General features: G+C 52.1%; 1 protein-coding gene across 3 annotated transcripts in view; it reads right to left on the reverse strand.

Annotated features, from left to right (window-relative positions):
* The window catches only part of OSBPL5 (oxysterol binding protein like 5), a 112,361-nt gene that overhangs the window by 13,583 nt on the left and 74,916 nt on the right, over positions 1-23,862 (reverse strand). For all 3 annotated transcript variants that reach the window (XM_027868712.1, XM_027868713.1, XM_027868714.1), the window contains 11 exons: positions 23,728-23,829; positions 21,936-22,139; positions 20,892-20,976; positions 16,958-17,129; positions 15,274-15,490; positions 13,358-13,542; positions 7,862-7,943; positions 7,051-7,149; positions 5,565-5,661; positions 2,342-2,440; positions 458-555 (listed from right to left, as the gene is read on the reverse strand). In XM_027868712.1, the coding sequence (XP_027724513.1) occupies positions 458-555; positions 2,342-2,440; positions 5,565-5,661; positions 7,051-7,149; positions 7,862-7,943; positions 13,358-13,542; positions 15,274-15,490; positions 16,958-17,129; positions 20,892-20,976; positions 21,936-22,139; positions 23,728-23,829 (1,440 nt within the window). The remainder of the gene's footprint in view (positions 1-457; positions 556-2,341; positions 2,441-5,564; positions 5,662-7,050; positions 7,150-7,861; positions 7,944-13,357; positions 13,543-15,273; positions 15,491-16,957; positions 17,130-20,891; positions 20,977-21,935; positions 22,140-23,727; positions 23,830-23,862) is intronic.

Genomic DNA, 23,862 nt, shown 5'->3' on the forward strand with positions numbered 1-23,862 from the left:
TGACACTCCATGTTCTCTGTTCTAAGGCCCCTCCCAGCTCTGACACTGTCAGACATAATAGGAAAGGTCAATTTAAGATAGTCAGCATTTATTCAGCCCTCTTCGGCTGGGTTCTGGGGATACAAACACCAAACAGACTGGCTCTGTCCTGAGACAGCCCCCGTGCGTGATGCTCAGAGGTTTCCCCATGGTCTCATAAATGGCCCAAGGATCCCAGTCTCTGAGTTGGGTGGGGCCGTCTAGAGCATTTCCTAAGAGTGCCATGCCCTTGTTTGATGGAGGAGAAGGGACTGGCCCAGAGTCACCCAGAGAGTCTCACAGGAGGCTGTAAGGACCCCAATCCAGTGGGTCCCCTTCCCCCATGGCTGCAAGGCTGCCTTTTCCCAGAAGGAGGTTGTGGTGTAGGGACCCCCAGCATCCTCCGGGGCTGAGGAGGTCGTGTGAGGCACGTCCTTACCTTGAGCTTAAACTCCAATTCTGCTTGGTAATTATTCTTCTCACACTCTATAGTCACTTTCCCACCCAGCTCCATCGTCATGGTGCCGTACAAAATTCCTGAACAGAAAGCATACGCCAAGCTGGACTTCACTGAGAGCTCCCTCGCCTGTCTAGTCATGAGCTAAGGGATGCTTTTCCGACTCCCTCTGGAGGTGGTGGATGGCCTTCTCCCTCGATCCCCTCTGGATGCGTAGAAGTCACGCCCATCGGGTTTGTAGGCAAAGAATGACTCGTCTACTCAATTCTTTCTTGCTATTTACGTGATTTTTTTTGTCCCTAATTAAATGCTTTTGCTACTAGATTGGCGACTCTTGCCTCATCTAGTAAATAGAGAGTGTCATCTGGGACATGAGCCTAGGCCATGATATGTCTGATTGCCTCAATGGCCTTGAAGCCCGGAAAGGCAGCCCAGGTCTCCAGCTCCAACTCCTCAGAGGCTCCAGGAGTATTTACACACATTTGGTGGGGGCTTGTCTGAGATAGTGGTGATTAGATAGAAGAGAAGTCCCGTGAGGGCAGGGGCTGTTACCACTTTTTTCTTGGTATACCAGGCACACAGCTGGTGCTTAAGAAATTCTTGTTGATCGATTAAGACTATTTATGGTGGATTGGGTCAAGCTGAAGCTAAGTGTTTGGATATTGCCTGAATCCACTGAAAAAGTGTTGACTTTTTCCCAGGGTGGTCTCAGTGGCTTCCTCTAGGAGCCTTAGTGGTGCCCATCCCCCCCCCCCCCAAGTGCTTTTAAACTGTGTTTTCTGGCCGCCCAAGCTGGGATCTAGCTGAGTTCTCTGTAGACTCGGACCTCAGACCAAGGACCTTGATTTAGCTACACGTGCCCCCACCTCTTTCCGTTCCCTAGGACTTTGTGTGTAGGGAAATGACAGAAAAGACACCCTGAGACAAAAGATGGGAAAGCAGCGCTCCACAGACTCATGCAATGCCCTCAGCACATTCATTCTGAAGGGCCCGAGAGCTGACGGTGCCCCCTTGTGGCCTCTGAGGGCGTTGCATTTAAAGATGGGGATGGATGCAAAGAAAAAAAAGGCATTTGTCCCTGATGGGGGAGCAGGGGGCTCAAAGCCCAGGGGTCCCAGGTCCCTCCCAAGTCTCCCAGGCTTTAGGCAGCTGGGTTCTGACCTGGCCCCTCCCAGTCATCATCACCGCGTGTCTCAGGGCATCTCTTCTGTCCCATGGAGCTCCATGAAGCTCCCAGCTCCTGTCTCCATAGTGCCGAGGGCACGATTTTAGCCAATCCGTGGCTTACTGAGAGTTCAGCTTGAGCCCTGATCCAGCCAGAGTTAGTCGGTCCGGTCTCTGTGCCTTTGCTAATGCGGGGACCTCTGCTGTGAATGCCCTCCCACCACTTTCTCCTGTCCAAAGCCTGCCCTGGAAGATCCAGCAGAAGTCTGTGTCCCCTACCAGAGGATTCTGATCAATCCAGATAAGGCGGATCTTTCTTTCCTTTGAGCACCGGGTCAGGATGATGGATTCTTGGGGTCAGAAGGGACCTTGGAAGTTGTTTGGTTCAACCTTCATCTGAATCCCCACTATTGCATGGCCCATTGGGAAGTCATCCATATGGGGCTTGGAGACCTTTAGTGATGGTAAGTTCACTACTCCACCATGCTCTGAGGTTCACCTTCCCCACTTGGGCAGCTGCTCATTGACAGGGGCCGGGGCTCCTTTCTCCCGTCTCCCCGACACCTCTGAGTGCAGGGATGAACATGTGGCTGCTCAGTGAACGCTTCTTGGCCAGGTATTCAGAGTGCCCTCCTCCCAACTCTGGGCGGTGGATGAAGGTTTCCCCTGGGATCCATCCTGGAAAGGGGTGAGTTCACTTACCTTTGCAATGTGCATAGGGCATTGTAATGATGTAATCTTCCCCTCTACTTAGAAATGTCAGGGTGGCTTTGCCGTCAAGTAAGGCTGAGAGGGAATTTCCTGTAGCCACAAAGAAAGATGATGGTCAATGAAAGAGGCAGCTGGCCAGACAGCCGGCCATCCAGACTGCCGGACAGATGCCTTCCAGGGTTGGCCTCCCCCCACCCCTTCCAGAAATAGCTCTAAATCAGCTTTTTTTCTAGAGACACAAGTGAGGTAAGTGTGACAGGTGTGCGTAATAGTGGGATACGTTGGGTCATGGCTTATTTTCAGTATGAAGACAGGATGGCTGCGCTGTGAGAACAGAACATGGAAGGAGAAATCTTTAACCTTCCCTCCTCTCGCCCCACCCCTGCCCGAGGCACAAAATAATGTCCCCATTTCTCAGAGTCTCTCTGCAGCAAGATGTACTGCAAGCCCCCCTGCCCCTCCCCCACCCCCAGGGAGGGATCTGGTTAAGTCTGTGTCTATACTGGCTGCAAAAACCCCGCTAGATTCCATTCAGCTTTCAAAGCTATCTGTTTCACAGGCCGCTGTATTCACCGGCCTGTCAAAAACACAAATGTCCATGCTGGATGCTACTCAGCCGTGGGGGATGAGACGGCTGCTCAGGTCTCTTCCGGCCAGGAGGTTCCTTACATTTCTGGATCTGGGTTCCTTACTCTTTGCAGACCTCTGTGTGCATGTAAGTGTATGCATGCATATGCACATGTAGGCATGCATGCGAGTGTGTATGTAAGCATCCTGGGGCATGGAGGAGCCCTCCCTGATCATGCTAGTTCCCAGTGAACCTTCCCTTCTCAGGGCCCGCAGGATTCACCCCACACTGATTTTCGTGGAGTCTTGCAAATCTAATCACAAGGATTTTAAGTGGAGAGGGAAGCAGGTGACACAAGCCACCTGTAAGACCCGGGGAGCTCATAGGGTTAAGAGAAGCTACCAGCAGGAGGGGAAATAGCACTGTGTATTTGCCAGAACTTCACAGGCAACAACGATGTGAGGAAGGAGCCGCTGACAAGACCCTCGGGTTCAGATGACTCTACAAAGGCAGCCGAAGGCCGGCTACAAGCCAAGTGAATGGGGGAGCCCGACCCAAGGAGGCCAATGGGGCTTCCTAAGTAGCACTGCGGCTCCAAGGGCGGGACACGGCTCTGGGGGAGCAGCTGAGGCATCGCGCCGTTACCAGAATCAGCGGAAGGAACCGGGGATGAGTAACCTGGCGGAGATGTGGGAGACGATCTCAGATATTTGTGGGAGAGGGATTAGCTTTCTTCCACTTGGCCCTGGAGGACAGAGCCAGGCGCTGCAGGTGGAGTTAGATGTAGGAGGCGGAGTTAGGTCTGAGGTACTGTTCCAAAGTGGGATGGGGGTGGGGGGTCTCTCAGGGAGCGGAAGTCTCCCTGCCCCTGGGTCTTTGAGCAGATGCTGGAACAGCACTCAGATGTAATGGAGGGAATCCTGGTTCAGGTAGGGATCGGACACCGTGGCTCTAAGGCATCCCTGGCCATCGCTGCCTTGGCAACTGCTCTGTGTTTGTCCACAGAAAAGTCCCTTCCCTCTGCACACCTTGGTTCCCGTGACATGAGGGAGCTGGGCGGGATGATGGCTGAAATTCCCTTCTGTCTATGAATCTTGTCTTATTTTATTGCTTCAATTGAAAGTCAGCAGGAGGAATGGAAAGTGTCCTTGCTGATCCTCAAAGGGTTTTCAAAATAAACTATCATCAGCAAATATGGACAATTTTGTCTCCTTTTTTTTTTTGGCAAGTGTAATGAAAAGTGTCTTAAAGAAAATAGGAAAGGGGAGGAGGAACATCCATAACCAGTGTGTCCTGGGACCTGGAGCCAGGGACCCGGGGCTCAGATCTTTGTCTCCTGTGTGCTGGCTAGGTAACCAGAGAGTGGCGCCTAGAGAGGAGGATACCATGGCCAGCTCCCTGCAGAGGGGAGGTAAGAAAACCTCAGGAACCCTCAAGATGTTTTACAGATACGAATTAATTTTCTGTTTCATGTTACTTAACTTGCCGTGTTATTTAATTTTGAGTCTCTTTTTGTCCTGTTCCCTCTACGTGGTGTTTGGGGCCGGAGGACCTGGGCTTAGATCTGGGCTCTGCCACCACTGGCAGGTGGTCACGGACAATTCCCTTCCCACATCTGAACTTCTGCTTTCCCATTGTACAATGGGGACATTGGATTAGACGATCTTCCAGCTGTGAGTTGGGTGAGATGCCATGGACCAGATCATGGTCACTGAGGGCTCCCTGAGGGTTGGGTGGGTCTAGGCTGACCACCATACCTCTTTTTATCCCCTCAGGACCCAAAGCTGTAAAGAATGAATGCAAAAAGGAAGGGGGGTCTGGGGGGGAGGGGTAGAGAGAAGGGAGCCAGGACTGGCCTCAGGAGTTCCTCACTGACACCCTGGGCCACAGGCCCTGAGCAGCGGACAGCACTGTTCAGTCACAAGCATTTATTCAATGGCCTGTGCTCTGTACTAGCAGGGGAGACGGGTCAGACCTGCACCCCCAGATGTGGCCCACAGCTTGATTTGTTTCGAGTGACTATACATGCTTATTATAAGGGAAGGATTCTGCATGGGGAGAGGTGAAGGCAGCCCGGTGGAGAGTGAGAGATGGGGGTGGGGGGGATATACAGGAGAGACAGGGAGGGGCCGAAGGGAGCATTGACCACCAGGTTCACTTAACATCTATGTTCCTGAAACCCACCACTGTACATGCCAGACAGTCAACATTTCTGGTTCAGTGAATGCTCTGCCCTTTCTCTATCAGGTCCTGAGACTTTAGTGGTTGTTGCAATCACAACAAAAAAGTAAATTAAACAAAAGCCCTGACCTCAGTGAGCTTGCAGTCTACTGAGGAGAACTAACATATACACAGATAAGTAAATGCAAAATTATTATTATTATCAAAGTCTGCACCCGTGATTTAAGTGGTAAGGGGATTTCCAGCAAGGGAACTCGCTTCGCAGTGCAGACTAGTGACTTCTCTTACATTGTAAGCTCCTTTAGGGCAGGGCCTGGCCTTTGCCTCTTTTTGTCTTCCCAGTACTTAGCACAGCAGCCTGGCACTTAGTAGGTGCTTAAACTATGTTGGTTGATTGATTGACAGTTGCTTGGGTAAAGTTTCCTCCCCTGCCCACCCCACCCCCAACCCCATCCCTGGCCTTACCATAGAATTTGGACTTAGCTAGGATGCTCCCAGTGATGCAGAAGCCATCCTTCCTATTGCTTACATGGAAAGCAGACACAGGGGGATGATGGGAGACCTGTAAGGCAGAACAGCAATTTGGATGAAAGTCCTTTTGGGTCTTGGAAGCCTGGCTGGGGCCGGGCTCAGGGCTGCTCCTGTCTCCTGGGAGCTCGGGGCCAAGCCTGCCTGGAGTTCTGCCCTTCCAGGGTCCCTCCCTGACAGGGCCAAGCTCCGAGGCTCTGCCTCCATTCCTGCTGCCCATGTGGGCCCTCTGTGAGGGATGGAAGAAATTCTCTCCCTCCCAGGTCCCAGGGCTAATCATCGCTCCCTATTAGACTGTAAGCTGAAGGATAGAGATGGGGCTCTTTTTGTTCTTTGTACCCTTGGTACAAGCAATGTCTTCCACATGGTAGGTATTTAATTAATGTGAGCAAAATCGAATTCCTTTAAGTTAACTATTCTCCCTTTTAGGCCTTTTTTTTTTCTTTAAGGCAATTGGGGTTAAGTGACTTGCCCAGGGTTACACAGCTAGTAAGTATCAAGTGATTGGTCTGAGGCCGCATTTGAACTCAGGTCCTCCTGACTCCAGGGCCGGTGCTCTATCCACTGTGCCACCTAGCTGCCCCCAGGCCTTCTTTCACTTATATAAATGTCGCTGGGAGGACCTACCAGAAGCACCCTGAGGGCTGAGTGTCCCCACAAGCCTTTGCTCCCAGATGGGAGGGGCCAGGGCAGTCTGGGAGGGCAGTAAGGCAGCTCCTTCCTTGCCTTGGTCTGGGCCTGGGGAACCCTCTACCCCTGCTGGCACCTTGCCCAATAGTCGGGAGCTACCAAGCCCCCAGGACATTCCCTCAGGATGCCCTTCCCTCAGCCTGACCCTAGACAGTTGTCTTGGCCACAGGGCCAGACTGGCAGGGGTTGTGAGGAGAGGGAGAGGAAAACATGGTCACAGCCCAGGACATCTGTCCTGTCTTCAAAACAAACAATGAGAACTCCAAGGGCTGGACCCCACACGTCAAGTCTGGTGAACAGTGAGCTTGGGGGGCACTGTCCCTAGGCTGAGGTTCTCTGCTCCCACTTAGCACCCAGAAACAGAGAGGGTTAAAGGAGCTGGCTCTTGGCACCCGTTCAGGGTCTCAGGCTGGAACGGAATTAGAGGCCAATCTCCCTCGGAAAAGAAATCTCATTTTCAGGTGGTTTGTGGCCTGCACTCTCTCTGTCTGATGGCTAGAGGGAGATTTGGCAGGCGTGTGATTGTTTTGTGCCCAGGCAGACTCCATGAAGGGAGAAGGGAAGGCACTGCTTGTCCTCCACAGCTAGGGTGGGGAGGGAAGGTCTCATTTCCAAGCCACTCTTCCTTCAGCTGGGCTCTGGCAGTAGCCTGCAAGCCAGCGCTGAAGCCTGCTTCCGGGTCAAGCCGCTTCAAGAACTGAGGTTTTAGGGGGAAAGTGGGGCAGGGACTTGCCTGTTCAGCGATGTAGAAGGTATGGCTGTCGGTGTGCGGGTGGTACCAGCAGCAGCGGAAGGTCTCTCCAAGGATGGGATTGTAAGGCTTCTTGATTCCCTGGAAGAGGAAGAGGAAGCTTGGTTTCCCTTCCCCAGAGCAGGCCTGAACCCAGGGTGCTCTGAGCCGCCTTGGACGGCCGCCCACTGCCAGTTTCAGGTGTTTGCTGGGAAGATCCTAAACCAGAAGCCTTCCTAACTGCTTATTACTCCACCCATTTCCTCTGGATGAAGGCAAAGGAGGCTAGGGTCACAGGGTTTAAAGCTGGAAGGGTTGGGGCTGGACCCTCAAGTCTTCTTCCTTCTCTGGAGGGGAACAAGGTAAATGACCCGCGAGATTTGTCATCCTACGGGGCTATGGTATGCCGACTGTTGTCGCCATTCTGATCTTTGCACCAGCCGGCTAAGGGATGGAAGGTGTCAAGGTCCAGTTCAGAGCGTCCCATTGTGGAGTCCCATAGAGTACAGGGTGCTCTCCTCTCTCATCCCCAAGGCCCTTTGAGGGCTTTAAGGCTTAATGGGTCACCTTATCAGGAAAATGAGGAAAGTGTAAGTCACCTCCTAGCCTGATACACTCCCAGGGAGGCAGCTTTACTCTAGGGTACATGGGATGTGCCACCAGGGTGGATCCTCTTGTGATACCAGTGGTCTAGTTTTAGGGTGGGGGTGGGTGGTGGGAGTGGGAAGCAAGGCTTTAGCTGCACCGAGGTCTTGGTTGTAATCAGATTGCCCTGTTCGCTGGCTCTAATCGCCCTGTGGCTCTTCTTTCTCACCTTCGGTTTCTTGTAGAAGCCAGACAGATACCATCTAACAACCTGCTTCATACGACTCAAGGGATCTTCTTCCAGGACAGCTCTGGTGAAAGAGGCAGAGGGAAGAAGAAATTCACTTAAAGACTACAGGGGTGCCGCATGTTGTTCCATTTCCCAGTAATCCCATGCAGCTGGAACTGTGGGAGCACTGGAGAGGGCTGTGGCCACTCCTCGCGATCCATTGGCATAGTCACCGCTCAAGATGGGGCAGGGGACCTCCGCCAGGCAGACAGGCTAAGGCAAGGATGGCAAACTCAAGTAGAACGTTACGGGACCCATACATAAAGACTCCTGCCAGCAGATGGACCCAGAAAAGCCCATGTCACCCTTATCTATGGTGTCAGCATTATCTAGGCTCTATGGGTTTTTCTTTCTTTTGTCAAATATTGCCCAATCACGCTTTAATCTCATTTGGGCAGCACCCAGAGAGTGGAGGGATTGTTTCTGCAGACTGTGAGTTTAACACCTTTGGTATAGTGGATAGAATACTAGATTTGGATTGAGGACATCCTGGATTCAAATCCCATCTCAGATACTTGCTAGCTGGGTGACCCTGGACATGTCACACCAACTTATCATCAACTTTTCTCCCCCATAAAGTGAGGGCATTGGAAATGATGGCCTCTCAGGCGCCTTCTGTACCTAAATCTTTGGTCTTCTGCTCTGTTTATGTGGCAGTATGGATTTTCCTATGATTCTTCCAAAGGGCTGGCTGGTCCAGGGCTGGTCCTTGAAAGGATTATTCTGCTTGGTGTAGAGGGTAGAAGCAGGAGCAATTGAGTGAGTAGGCAGGGTCAGAGAGGAAGAGTTAGGCTGGATGCCAGGAGGAAGTTTCCAACCATGAGAGCTATCTATCATGGAATGTGGATTGAATGTCATGGAATGTCAACTGAAGGAAGTGGGGCTATTTAGCTGGAGAAGAGAAAATTCAGGTTGGGACATGAGAGTGGTGTTCAGTGATGAGAAAGGCTCTCCTGGGGAAGAGCCGTTAGACGTCTTCTGCTTGGCTCGGAGCAATGAGGTGAAGCTGCCGGAGAGATAAATGTGCGCTCTCCTAGAAAGAAGCAAGGAGAGAGGTTTCCAAGTGGAATGGGCTGCCTCGGCCCTCTTTGAAAACCTTTGAAGGCTGGATGGCCACTAGTGAGAGCTGAGGGTGAGGGGATTCGTGTTCGAATAGGTTGAGTTTAGGAGCCTTTGAGGTACCTTCCGGCTCTAAGATCAGTGGTCCAGCACAGATCCCTGGGGTCCTCCATTGGAGGCCTCTTCCTACACACGGACTACATGTACCTGACCTGTGGTAGAACATTCCGAGCTCGTATTGGTCTGATCAGACCCAGTCGGACACACTGTAACTTGACTCCAGTATAGTGATGTCACTTTGGGTCTCTTCGGAATAAAGGACAACAACCTAGCCTTCTACAAGGACATCAAACAGCTAATGCACCCTTGGGTGCTGCCCACTCAGCAAGGTCCAAATCTACTTAATTGTACTCTCATTTAGCTCACATCTTTCCATCTTTCCCACAAGTACTGCAGGAGAGACTTTAATAAACCCTTGCTGAAATCTTGGTGAACCGTGTCTACACTCTTCCCTTGATCTACCAGCCCAGTAACTCTGTCAACCAATCCAATCCCATGGCACACCCTGTTTTTGAGGAAGCCACGATCACCTCTTTGCGATCAACATTTATTTTTCTAGATAGCCCCTTTAAGGACGCTCTGTAATTTTGTCAGCGATCGATGCAGTTTTCTCTAGCCTATACTTTGCAGACTGTAATCTTTTCCTTTCTTTTAAACCAGGGACAATTTGGAAGCTGACTCCAGGTCCATGAGAGGATGACCTTTGTCATAACCATCCAACAACGGGCTGGGAGGCTTGTCGTTGAAGGTGTGCAAGCAGAGGCTGGAGGATAGGAAGGCCCTACAGGGGCTCACATCCCACAGTCTCAGAGCTGTAAGAGACCTGGGAGCTCCTTGAGTCCAACTGGGGCCTGAGTCAAGAGTTCCTCTGCTACAGAGAAGGGCTCAGGCCCCAGGGGGTGGGCCAGGTCATGGCCAAGGTTCTTTCACTGCTGGGATTCTCTGCTGTCTTCAATGCCCCATGGGACTTAGTGCAGAGGAGAGGCATGAGTCCTAGTGAATCCATTGGCTTTGCTTTGGGCAGGTCATTAAATCGGAGTCCCCAAGGCCCTTTGAAACCTGGCACTGTGCCTTTCCAACTTTACATCCTGTGCTTCCTCTCCAGCCACTCCACACAGGGCAGCCAAGTTGATCATGGCTCTCTCTGCCCTCCTTAACCTCCCCTTCTCCTGCCTCCATGGCTGCCCTCCTCTGTGGAGCACCTCATCATCATTTAAAGCTCAAATTTAAGGTCTGCTTAACTGAAAGGACCTTTGACCCTGAGCTAGAAGGAAGCTCAGAAGTAATCTGGTCTAACCCTTTCATTTTCTAAGTGAGTAAACAGGCCCAGAGAGGCCAAGGAACTTGCTTGAGGTTGCACAGGAAGGAAGGGGTACAACAAGTCTTTTAACCCAAGGCCCCTGACTGTAAGTTCAGCGTGATTTCCACTGCAGCATGATGGCACCTTCTTATCTGTTCTGTCCAGTCTAACCCAACAAATATTCATTGAGCCTTCCAGCAAGCAAGGCACTAGGCTGGAACAGGGCCAAAGTAGAGTGGGTCTTACTCTCAGAAAGGTTTTACTCTAATGGGGAAGATACACTAACACAGATAATTAAAGACAAGTAAGGACCTTCCCCCTCAGAGCACATACAGTTGTTTGTACCTTTCTAATGAATGGATCCTGCAATACTGGGTCATGGTGCTTTATACTGGTGCCTTATCCTCCCCTTCCACTCTGAGTTCCGTGACCTCTGATCTCTCCTAGTACCAAGCACAGGGTAGCTAGGTGGTGCCACAGTGGATAAATTGATGGGCTAGAGTCAGGAAGACTCATTTTCCTGAGTTCAAATCCAGCCTCAGACACTCACTAGCTGTGTGACCCTGAACAAGCCACTTCACCCCGTCTGCCTCAATTTCCTCATCTGTAAGATGAGCTGGAGAAGGAAATGGCAAACCACTCCAGTATCTTTGCCAAGAAAGCCCCAAATGGGGTCACGAAGAGTCAGACATGAGTGAAATGACAGAACATCACCACCACCAACACCACCACCGAGCACAGGGTTCTGCATATCATAGGTGATTAATAAATGTTTGTTGACTAATTAAACTGATCTGAACCTTCAGAGTCAATTTCTCTCACCTTTTCCTATTGCTATAAAGTCCTCTGGCTCTTAAAGCCCCCCCTACCTTTAAAGCTCACCTCAGCCTTAATCCCCTGCACATACTCTGCACTCTGGTGACATGGTCCTCTGTGCTGCTACTTACATGTGACACTCCATCTCTCTTCTCTGGGAGTTTTCGCTGGCCGGTCCCCAAGCCTGCAGCTTTCTCCCTCCTCATCTCCACCTCCTGGCTCCCAGGCTTCCTTCAAGTCCCAGCCCAAATCCCACCTTCTTGGAGAAGCCTTTCCTGATCCCCTTAATGCTGGGGCCCTCCCTCTGGGATTGCCTCCATTTTATCTGCTCTGTAGCTTGTTTGTAAGTATTTGTTTGCGTACGGTCTCCCCATTAAAATGTGAGCTTCTTGAGAACAGGTGACGTCTTCTGCCTTTCTTTGTATCTCCAGCCCTTATCATAGTGCTCAGGATATAGGAGGTGCTTAATAAATGCTTGTTGACCTGACTAAAACAGAACTCTCCACTCCCGCATTTGCTGTGTGCTGACCAGGTACTAAGGGATTGGGGAAGGGGTTGTATGTTCCATGACTAGCTACAGACCTCTCCTCATCTTGAAAGCTGTGGAAAGTGGTGGGAGGTTCCCATGTCCCCTTACGTGGCTATGTGTCCACTTTCTGATTGCTCCTGCCTGAGATCTTTATTGTACTCTGATGTTTGCATGTTCACCCAGGGGCGCATCCCTTACCCCGCTAATGCTCTTAACTGTGGATCCGTGAACATCACCAGCCCAACTCCATCTAGAATATCTGGGCATCCTAATTCTGAGTTACCATCCTAGCTGTGAGTACCCAGTGGCTACAGAGGCAGCCTCACCTACAAACAGGCCATTGAAGGGGGGGACAGGAGCCCTCCCACAGACTGGCAGTGGCCTCCTCATTGCCCATGCTTCCTACATCATCTCTTGCCTTCTCTCCATGCCTGCAGATGTTACTCCTGTCTGATACATTATACAATGGGTTCTTCACCTCATGGGTGGCCCAGGACCTCTACTCAGTGGCTGGATGAGAACCATTTCCCATTTCCTTGTTTGCCTTCACCCTGCCTCAGTAGGTTCTGATCATTGGATGCCAAAAACCATCCTCCTTCTTCATGTCCCCAATACAGAACATTTTACTCCAACTCTTGGTTTAAGACTGAGCCTTACCGCCAACGCTCAGGTTAGCACACCATACTCCAGAGCATGTGTGCCCCACAAAGCCACACTGTAGAGTCTACGAGCTGCAGAACCTGACATCCAAGAGCTTCCAAGTTTGAAAGGCTAGAACAGCAAACTGCTAAACCCACCAGATGACCCCTTGGGCAAGAAAGGTTGGAGTGAGGTGGCAACACTCCTCCCCACTTCACAATTCCGTCCTAAGCTTGTGACTGCCAGGAGTTAGAGCCCTGAGTGACCCCAGAGATCACTTAGCCCTAATTTTATTATTCTCCAGACTGGGGAAGATACTTGTCCAAGGTCACAAAGAGTAAATGGCAGAGCCGAGATTCAAACCTAGGTTCTCCTGTGACTCTAGGGCTTTTTCTTGGGACTGAAGACTTCCAGCCTCTCTGAAGATGGCGTGAGCTCCAAACATGTCGGAGAGGAGCTTTCCTCGTCCTCAGGCAAGGCTGCCTGGGGCCAGAAGCACACAGACCTCCAAGCTTCCTGGGACTGGAACCCTTCTAGGCTCCATTCAGTCCCAAGACACAGATCACAGATTACATCCTTCCATCTTCTTCTGCGCTGCCTCTGGGATAAAACCCAACAGGCTCCCCTGGCATCCTCTCTCCACCCAACTGGGCTCCTACCTACCTGTCAACCCTTGTTTTACATTACTCTCAACCCAGTCCAACAAACATTAGTGCCCTTCATGAACTCTTTGTCCAGCACACTAACTTCCTTGGGGTTGCCCAAAGGCCACGCACCTTCTTCTATCTTTGTGCCTTCACAAGACTCTTCATACCCCACACTTGCCCAACACATATTCCCTCCATGACTCAGCTCCCAGGACCCCTGCCCTCCTCCAAGGCTCAGCTCAGCTATCACTTGGGACGTGGATATCAGCTGCCTGAGGCCAAGGACTGTTTGTGTTGTTGCTACATCCTCAGCATCCAGCATGGCATCTGGCCCACAGACGGTACGTAGTAAATGTCTGTGCAGTCATACGCGCTCAGACACTTACTGAGACAGCAGATCTGCGTGGTAGTAGTAGTCAGAGAGCTTGTTGAGGAAGGATCGAGGCTCCAGGATGAACGTGGGAAGCACCACTCGGGACAAGTCCATCCCTGGCCGCAGCTGTTTCAGCAGGATCCAGATGAGGCTCTTGTTTTCATCAGAGACGGTCTCGGTCTGTGAAGATTCTCCTGTCTGAGGAAACAAGAAAAAAGCTCAGCCAAAGGGCTGGGACTTGGAAGAGGATGCTGTATTAATGGCAGATTTTGCCAAAGAGGGCACTGGAAATGCCCTCCTAATTTTTGCAGGTGAGCCCTCAGGGAAGGGCTGTCCATGGTGGAGGCTGCAGGCTGGTGCAGTGTATAAAGGCCTGGACCTTGGGTCAGGAAGACCTGAGTCTGTATCCTGACTCAGACACCTGCTAGCTGTGTGACCCTGGGCAAGTCACATTGCCTCTGTGTGCCTCTGTTTCCCCACCTGTAAAATGGAGATAATAATAGCACCCACCTCCCAAGGTTGTGGTGAAGATCAAATGAGCTAACACATGTGAAGTGCTTTGCAAACCTTCAAGGGTTCTGTAGATGCCAGCTGTTATTATTGGTGCTAGGTGGGAGAGGCCAGGGTGACTGATCTAATATATTTCCAGGATCAAAAGCTTACTGCCTACACCAAATCTCTCTGGGGTTTGAGAATGTGAGTGGAAAGCCTTCACTGTAACAAGAGGGCAGCTGACATTGTAAAGTCCAGGGAGAAGCCCAGTGTCTGTCACATAGTACGACCTTAATAGTACGCACTTAGTAGGCTTGTTGCATTGACTTGAACTAGTATAGACAGACACTATAGACTCCCCCTCCAAGAGCTCTATTCACACACATATATACACATATATATAAGAACATATGTGTGCGTGTGTGTGTGTGTGTATCTGTAGGCTTTGCACCTGGGTTAGGAATTAATTAATTAATTAATTAATAATTTAATTATAAAAACAAGAGGGCCAGAGTGAGTGAGACTGTAAGCTCGAAGGCAGAGGAGGCAGTGTGGTGCAATGTTTAGAGCATGGGGGTTGTAGGATGGCTCTGCCACTCTACTACTCATGGCCTTGGATGTGACCTTCCTCTGGCAAAGAGGGATAACACTGTCCCTTCTCTGATTGGCTCATGGGAAAAGCCCACCCCCAAATCAGACGATAAAGGAAAGGCAGAATCTAAGAGATGAGAATAATAATAATGATGATGACAATGATAATGGCAGCTAACACATAGTGCCTTAAGGTTGGTGAAATGCTTTACATTCATGATTTCATTTCATCAGAGGCCAGTAATCAAACAACCAACAACATCTATTGTGCTATTGTGGCAAGGTGTTGGGGATACAAAAAAAAGCAGAGTCCCTGCCCCCACCCCTTCCCCAGGAGTGTCTTCTTTTGGGGTCGGCCATGGGTGTGTATAAGTATGCACCATTGAAACAAGGACATGGGGGGAGGGGGGTCAGGAAGGACCTCACACAGAAGACAATGCTTGTCTTAAAGGAAGCCAGGGATTACTGTGGGGGGGGGGGGGGTGAGGATGGAGGGCATTCCAGGCGTGGAGTTGGAGGATCAGGAGGGAGGCCAGTTTGGCCGGACTGCGTAGTTGGGGAAGAGGAGGAATAATGCTGTAAGAGGGCTGGAAAGGCAGGCTGGAGGCTGGGAACGCACAAGACAGAGGGCCAGACCTGTCAGAGGCAGGGACGTCTTGGGCTGAGCTTCCTGATCCTAGAGGGGTGTGTGAGCAGGGATTTGGCTTCCATCACCCTCACTTTGCTCATCTATACAATGGGGACAGCCCCTCCCGCGGCACTTCCCTCGCAGGGAGATGATGCACACTCTAAATTAGCATTCTCTTCCTGTCAGCTGTGGTCCAGGACCCGGCTCCCGGCTCCTACCTCCCCGAATTCTTCGTAGATCTGCTCGATGTACGTCGTCCCTTTTTTCTCCTGACCGAGCTCCCCGGGGGTTTCCGACTGGTCGCTCTCACTGTCGTTGGTTTTCCGGCTGTTTTCTCGGGTGTCGTTCTCCGACTCCTCGATGGTGTCTTTCTCTGACCTGTCTGAGAAAGCGTCATTCTCCAGCTGGTGGTTTTCCAGGGAGGCCTCGTTCAGCCTGAAACATACAGGGGACCCCAGGTCAGAGGCCTCGGCCACACTGCCAGCACCTGGGCCACTCGGACTGCTCCTTCCATCACCTGAGGGCCAGGCCACGATGCCCCAGACAAAGGCGCAGCAGTCGTGGCTGGCGGGGTGACGGGATGACCTCACTGCACCCCCAGACCAGAGCCAGGGGCACAACACTCTGGTCAGAAAGTCCTTCCTCTCCTCCGGACTTGGGGAAAACAAAGCAGAGGAGGTGATCAGGCTTAACCTTTTAAACAGCCGTTGCAGACCCAACCTGAGCATGAGGGCTGAGTTCAGCCTTTGGAGGGATGGAGGGAGGAGAAACGCACCAGCAAGAGAGAGAGCCATTGCAGTGGTGCAGCGAAGAGTGTGCTGGGTCCTGAAGACCCAAGTTCAGATCCTGCCTCAGATACTAGCTGGGGGACCCTGGCCTCAGTGAACAAAGTCAGCTTCAGTTTGTTCCCATGTAAAATGAGGTCGGACTCCATGGCTTCTCACAGCCTTTGCAGCCCTATGGTGCCGCGATCTTCTGTCCTCCTCTGTGCCACCTCCGTATCCCTGTCTACACTGACCTCATCCTTCAGGGCTCAACTGGCACTCAGTAAGAATGTGTGGAGCTGAGCTAAGCTGAACCCTCTGGCTCTGTGAGCCTTGGGACGTTCCTGCACTCGATGCCTCTGGTCATTAACCAAACAAAGGGCTCAGTGATCCCTCTCCCCTCCAGCCAGGAGGCAGGGGTTGTGTTGGGAAGAGCTCTGGCATTCAGCTCCAGCACTCAGCTCCCTGTCCTCATCCCCTCCACGTGGGCTTGGGCTAGGCTTCAGAACTGCCATTGTCTTTAAGGCCTCATCTCACCCAAGTCTCATCATGCCTCTGTGAGGCAGCATCTCCACTTTACACATGAGACAACTAAGGTTCAGAGAGGGGAAGTGATTTGGTCGGGATCACACAGCTAGCAAGGGTCAGAACCCAGGGAGCTCTGACTTGCTTCTCTGAGATGATCTCTACTACAGACTGGGCTATCTGAGGCCCACAACTGAGTTTCTCACATCCTCCAAAGCAGGATTCTCAGTGGACGATGTCCCATGTGCCGGGAGTTGGGGAGTATAGTGATCAGCACAGGAGGGGAAGGCCGAGTGTTCTTGGGCAAGACAAGTGGCCGCTGCTGAATCACAGTCTTGTTTGACACAAACCCACTCTGTGGACCGTTACAGACCCACAATATAGAACCCACAATACAGACTCACAAGGATGATGCTCTCCCTGTACATTTTCACTAGAGGATTTGATTCTCTCACACCATTCAGAGGGACAGTGCTTGTGTAAAGTGAAGCACAAAGGCATGCAGAGAAGGGAGGGAGAGGATCGTGTGGTCAATGGCCTCTCTGCCCCCTTGATGAGTCTCAAGTCCAGCCCAGCCCTGGTCCTCCCCTGTCCTGCCTGGCCCACGGCTTACTGAAAGAGATCCTGGTCTGAGATGGTCCCACCATGCAGCAGCCCATCCAGAGGCACCTGGGAGGAGTCCAGCTGGCTGGTCAGCTCTCCGTCCTTCCCCTGTTTGGAGGCACTGAGCCGGAAGAGGCTGGAGCAGCGCAGAGCCAACTCCAGGGCGTCCAGCCAGCAGCGGCCTGTGCAGGGAGAAATAACAAAGACACCTCATGTTTCTACCCTGCTGGAGTTTTAATAAAATGTTTTCCTAAATCTTTGTGTCAAATATCCCTGAGAAGGGTCTGATATACAAGATACACAGGCAATTAACTGAATATTTAAGACAGGGAGCACATTTAGGATTAGGGTTGGGATTATGCTCCCCAGTGGTCAAAAATATGAACAAGCAGGCCTCAAAAAAAAGAATCCAAACTATTGGCAACTATATGGAAAACTAATCATGAGAACAATCCAAAGGGACACAACCCTGGGGTTTCACCATACCTAGTGCATTGGCAAAGACGACCCAAAACGGGAAGGGTAGATGATGGAGGGAGTCAGTGTGGAAAGACAGGGATGCTGATTCATTGTTGGTGGAGCTGTGATGGGTCTAACCACTGAAGAAAGCAATTTGGAATTACACAGAAAAAATGATTAAAATCATTGTCTTAAAAAAATGAAAGTGATCCCACTGACCCGGGGATGCCACTGCTAAGTACATACCCCAAGGAGGTCAATGTCAGACATAGGGTCCGGAGACACTGAAATATTGATAGCCTCCCTTTTTGTGGTGTGAAGGACCTCTGGGAGCACAGTTGGTGCTCAATGACCGGGAAATGGTTGAAGAAGTCACAGTGCATGGATGGAATGACATTTATTAAGCACCTACTATACGCCTGGCTCTGGGGACACAAAAAGAGGCAATTGCTGCCCTCAAGGAGCTTACATGACTGTGCTGTAGGAAACCATTAATATGACTACAGAGAAGCCTGGGAGGACGTCTATGGACCGATGCAGAGAGAAGGGAGCAGCACCAAAAAAACAATGTCTATAACAACTGCAACAATGTAACCAAAAAGAACAGCTACACAAGGAGACACCGCGGTGAAATTCCTTGCAGATGAGAGGGACCAGAAACCCTGCAGACGAGGTCAGCCTTTTCCCATGGGAGGGGAAGAAGAAGGGATGCATCGGGACATGCAGGTGATGCAAGAACAAAAGATAACATTAGGAGTTTATTTAAGAAACAAATACAGGCTTTTTGAGGCCAGGGAGCATCTTAATTTGTATGTGTATGCCTAGCTGTCAGCATACTGTCTGGACATAGTGAGTGGTTGATCAACGTTTTTTCCATCATGAGCTAAACAAAAATAAAGTATTTTCCTCCCAGGAAGGAAGGAAACAAGCACGCACACACACACATGTACACACATATGTGCATGTATGTATATACTTACACATGTGTACACATATATAACATTAAACATTAAAACAATTTTTTAACATTTTTTTAAAATTTGAAGTTCTGAGTACCAAATTCTATCCCTCCCTTCCCCCCTCCCTAACACAAAACAATCAGATATAGGTTATACATGTGCAATCATGTAAAACATTTCCTTGTTAGCCATTTGAAACAAGCATTTCTTAAGCACCTACTATGTGCCGGGTACTGTTCTAAGCGCTTTATAAACATTATCTTTTTTGATCCTCACAACAACCCTAAGAAGCAGGTGTGGTATTATCCTCATTTTGCAGCTGAGGAAACTGAGGCAGACGGTGGTTAAATGACTTGCCCAGGGTCATGCCATCAGCAGCAGGGGTAATCAGTCCTTTGTCTAATGGCCAGCTCCAAGATCATATCATTTATTTATTCCTTTCTCTCACTCCTCAGCTTTCTCCTTCATCCAATGATGGGTCCATTGGATTAGGGGCTTTCTAACGTTCCTTCTAATTTTCATATGGGGGATCCTGGAACGTCACACTCAGAAGCAGCCAGGGCGTTCTCTCTGTGGGTTCTTCTGTTTATGGTGTGCTCCTAGATGCCCTCTGCCTCCCCCCACCACATGCAATGCCCTTGTTGGACGCACATTCTTGGGAACCCAAACCAGGGTCTGGTTTCTGTGGAGAGTGAGTTTGGTGGTTGGCTCAGAAGGACAAGACTGCTGATGTTCCTGCGTCACTCCAAGAGCTTGGGGGAATGTCCTGGGATGGTTTTCTCTATGATGGAGCTAGAAAAGTCACCAATCTCAACTCAACTCAGGCCAGCTTTCCAAAAGGAAAAAGAGCTAGCTTTTCAATCAATCAACATTTATTAAGCACCTACTGTGTGCCAGGCACTGTGCTGAGCACTGGGGATACAAAAAGAGGCAAAAGACAGGCCCTGCCCTCGAGGAGCTTACCATCAAACTGGGAAGACAACAGGCAAACAAATATATGTGAAGTAAGCTATAGAAAGGAAAAATAGGAAATAATTACTGGGGAGGCGCTGGAATTAAGAGGGTTGGGAAGGACATCCTGTAGCAGGTGAGATTTTAGCTGGGCCTTACGGGAGCCAGGGAGGTCAGTAGTGGGAACAGAGGAGGGAGAGCCTTCCAGGCACGGGGCCCAATCGGCCTCCTGGGGCCTGGGACTGCTTGATGGGAGGGCCATCCTGCACTTTCCCTTAAGCACGTGCACTTTTCCCTTATGGTCGCGCTCTTTCACAGTCCGCCCCAGGAGGGCGCTGCAGGGCAAGGATAGAAAGGGAAACCCTGCAGGGCAAAGCTATTCGCTTTGGGGCTGGGGCCAAACCCAGGCAGAGCCACGGAGGTTGGGGGCTTGGGCCCCAAACCACAGGGTCCTAGAAATGGGGGGGGGGCTCCCAGGAGGGGCCTTGGAGGCCATCTCATCCCACTCCGTCATATTACAGGGGAGGAAATTGAGGGGCAAAGAAAAGGCCCCGAGACCACCCTGTGAATAAATGCAGAGTCAGCACAAGAAGCTGGGCTGGGGACACCCCCAGCTCTCTTCTCCAGGTCACGCTGCTTCCCTTGGAGAGTGATTGACTCATAGCCCAGGGAGCGGGGCCAGGCTGAGAAAGAAGTCCCCATAGACGGCGGAGCCATAGTGCGTCTGCCACAAGGAGAGCTCAGGGTATTTGGGTACGTCTGTGACCTGCAAGGGCGATATCTTGGACGATGACCACCGGGGTCATGGCTCCTAGGAGATCCAGGTCCTGGGGTGGGGCATCCTGACATGCCTCATGTTCTTACCTCCTACCTAGAAAATGACCTGGGGTTCTGGGTCTCCAGTCTAGAACCCATTGCTTTGTAGAAAGAAGGTTCAAAATTGCATCGAAAGGTCCAGCAGCCCAGGGAACGTGGACCCTCTGTCTGCTGTGCTCGACATGCCTGGGGCTGATAGAATGCAAGCCCTGGGAGGGCAAAGACTGTTTCCCTTTTGTATTGGCATACAATTGGGACTTAGAAGGCATTTAATTAATGCTTGTTGACCGACTGATTGACTTTGCGTTCTGGAGAGAGAGTTGAGCAAGAGATCTCTGAATAAACTACCTCCTTCTCTAGGCCTCAGTTTCCCTTTCTGCAAAATGATGAGGTTGAATTAGATCATGTCCAGAGTCTTGTCTGGCTACCGAGTCGAAGGAGCTGGGGTGTTCAGTCTGGTTTACAAAAGGTGCTAAATAAATGCTCATGGTTGTGGGGAGGCAGAGTGAGGCTTGAGCCAGGGAGAGCACCCTCACCAAACGGGCTGGGCTGCTGGGTGGGCCAGGGGCTGAGTGTCCCAGGAGGGGAAGCCTGAGGATCTCCCAGCTGAGGCTGGAGGGGCCCTCCCTGGCTGGGGCACAGAGGGATTCTTGCTCTGGTACAGGTTGGCACACTTCTGACTCCACGACCCTGTGTGGCTGGCAGCATTTCATCTCAGATCAGAAGGGAAGCCAGGTGTGGGTGGGGCAGAAGGCTTACCATCAGACTCAGAGGGTGCCCTGAAGATCAGGTAGCTGCTGGGGAGGGGCTGGGTGATGGAGCCCACGTTCTCGCCTTTTGGACCCTGTGGGAGCAGACACACAAGTGGACGGTGAAGGAGCTGAGGGGCCTAGGGTGGCCCCCCCATCCTCTGAGGATCAGATGGAGCCCTCGGCCTTGTGGGAGAGAGAGGGCACAGAGGCTTCCATGCCTCCTGAACCTCCTGCCTGCAGGGAAATATCAATGAGGCAGGCAGCTGGGGGTGTCTGGCGCCCACATCCTCAGGAAAAGTCTGCTGGACGATGGTATGGAAGGGACCTTGGCAGTCACCCCTGGGCAGCCAGGGGTGCAGTGAACAGGGCATCCTCCCCCCAAGGCCTTAAAAGCCATTCTCTCCTTGGAGTCTTAGGAAGACCCTGGAGGGCTGGCTGCGGTCATTCCTTCCATTGTACAGATGAGGAAACAGGCCCACAGAAAAAAGGATACCTGACCGTCCAATGTCCTGGTCTCTTGGCTAATTCCAGGGCCATCCCACTCCTCCCAGGGCCCTCTCCCCTTCCCTTCTGTATATTATTTTGCCCTCTGCCGTCTGGCCAGACTTTAAGAGCTGACATGCTGCCCCAGGGCAGGGGGCTGGACCAGGTGAGTACTTCAGGTCCTTTGGCTAGTTGTACCAGGTGGAGTGACTTTGCAAATGCCCAGGGATCTGACCTGGATTCAGAGACCCTGGCCACCTCTCTCCCTTCTGGCCTGCCCTGCGGGAGACAGCTCAGCTTGGCCTCTTTGGGCTAGGCAACGGGGTTAAGTGACTTGCCCAGGGTCACACAGCCAGTAAGTGTCAAATGTCTGAGGCTGGATTTGAACTCAGGTCCTCCTGACTCCAGGGCCAGTGCTCTATCCACTGCGCCACCTCGCTGCCCCCTTTTCCACAGCACCACCTCACTGCCCCCTCCCTCACAGAGCCCCCTCGCTGCCCCCTGCTTGGCCTCTTTGGAAGCTGCCTTCAGGGCTTTGCCCCTCTCCGGGTCCCCCTCAGGACCTTACCTTCATGGCCCAGATGGACTGGTCCAGGGGGTGAAACAGCTTGAAGCAGAAGCCATCCTTCTTGGAGGGCCTCTCGATGAGCTCGCAGGAGTGCAGCAGGATGGTGCCCACCCACTGGCCCACCTTGGGCGTCTTGTACACCAGCAGCACGCCCGGCTTCAGGATGCACCACAGCTTGGTCCAGCTCTTCAGGGTGCCCCGGATCTAGGCCAGGGGAGAAGGGAGAGGGTCAGAGCGACCCCCGCTATCATCCCCATTTCACAGACTAGGAGGCTGAGGCTCGGAGTGGGGAGCTCACTCCCACCAGAACCTGCCCTGGTTCTGAATTACTTGTGCCCATGTTGTGTCCCTCCCAATAGAATGGGATCTCTTTGAGGGCAGGCCCAGGTCACCTTTCTGGGCCCGGCACACAGTAGGTGCTTAATGAATGCTTGGCAAATGTGTGGATGGGCTTTTTTTATACCTAGGTCAGTTCATGTCTCGGGTGGTTCCCTATCACCTCCCAAGGAGAGTTTTGCTCTCCTGCCTGCCCGCAGAGCCCTCCACAGCCTGCTGCCATCCAGCCTTACCGATGGTTATCTGCCTCTAGAGACCCCCGTCGCCACCAAATGGAGTGTCTCTGACCAATCCCCCAGATGCAGCCAAGGTTCATGGTGCCCCTTGTGCCTCGAACTGCCCTCCTCCTTCCCCCTTCCCCTTGTTAATGCCTACTCCCGAGTTACAGTCCAGCTCTGATGCCACCTCCAGGGAGCCTTCCCTGCTGCCCTCAGCCAGGAACAGCCTTCGCCTTGGGTTGGCTACAGGGTTAAGCCTGATTCTTTCCTACTGCCCCTTGCATGCCAGGCAGAATGCCCAGTTATCTGGATTGTTGTTTGACGAACTGGCAGGCTGGAGAGCATGGCCCCCGTGCCCATCCCCATCGTCCCCCGGATTCTGGCAGCATGCCTCATTTCAGGTGGGGATCGTTCCCCTCCCTGAATGCCACCCCCTTCTCTCCCCTTTCCCAGAGTAGACAGCGCCCATTCTGTTTCAAATGACAATCTAGTGGCACCCAGCATCTGGCTGGATTTCCTGGTCCCAGTGGACTGAGGCAGCCCGGCCTGGGGGCTGTCCCCGGAAGGTTCCCATGCTCCAGCCCATTAGAAGGACTCATCTGCCTCATCCTCACGGGCTGGGGCCCCAGGCGGCGTCCTGGCCTTGGATAGCCTCCACCTGAGCGCCACAGTGACCACGGGGGAAGAGGAGCCCGTGGTCTGGGTGTCCCTGGGGTTGGTGATGCAGAGCAGGGAGGGGCAGCCTCGGAGCCGCCCTGGGGCCTTCCTGACTCATCTCCCCTTCACTAGCTGCAGCGGGGCACCAGCCTGGCCTCCTGGCTGTTCCTCATACATGACTCTCCATCCCTCATCTCTGGGCTGCGCTGCAGGCTCCGGCCACGCCCGGCCTGCCGCTCCCTCCCCTCCCTCCCCTCCCTCCCCTCCCTCCCCTCCCTCCCCTCCGCCTCCTGGAACTGCTCACTTCCTCCAAAGATACGGGTGCACCAGGCCCTTTCTGACCCCTGGCGCCAGCGCCTCCTTGCAAGGATGTCTTTAGATTTAGCAATGCATGTATTCATGCACAGAACACGCACTGTACATATACACACACGCATACACATTCCCATCTCTCCTGACAGAGGGCAGTGGCCAGCTCAGCTTTCTCCTCTATCAAATGAGGGCTTGGTTGAGGTGGGACCTCGAAGGGTCTTCCAGCTCTTGGCCCTAAGACCCTGCGGCCGACGTCTGAAGTCCTGTACCTTCAGCCAGTCAGCCATGATGACCACGCTGGGGTCCTTCAGGGCGCTGAACAGCTGCTGCGTGGCGCGCTTCTTCTCCTGGCGGTAATTCCTCTTTTGGACCTGATTTGGGGAGGAGGCTCAGGGTTTGGAGGG

This window comes from Vombatus ursinus, unplaced genomic scaffold (genome assembly GCF_900497805.2).
Source record: "Vombatus ursinus unplaced genomic scaffold, bare-nosed wombat genome assembly UNPS02014790.1, whole genome shotgun sequence".
Classification (NCBI taxonomy): domain Eukaryota; kingdom Metazoa; phylum Chordata; class Mammalia; order Diprotodontia; family Vombatidae; genus Vombatus; species Vombatus ursinus.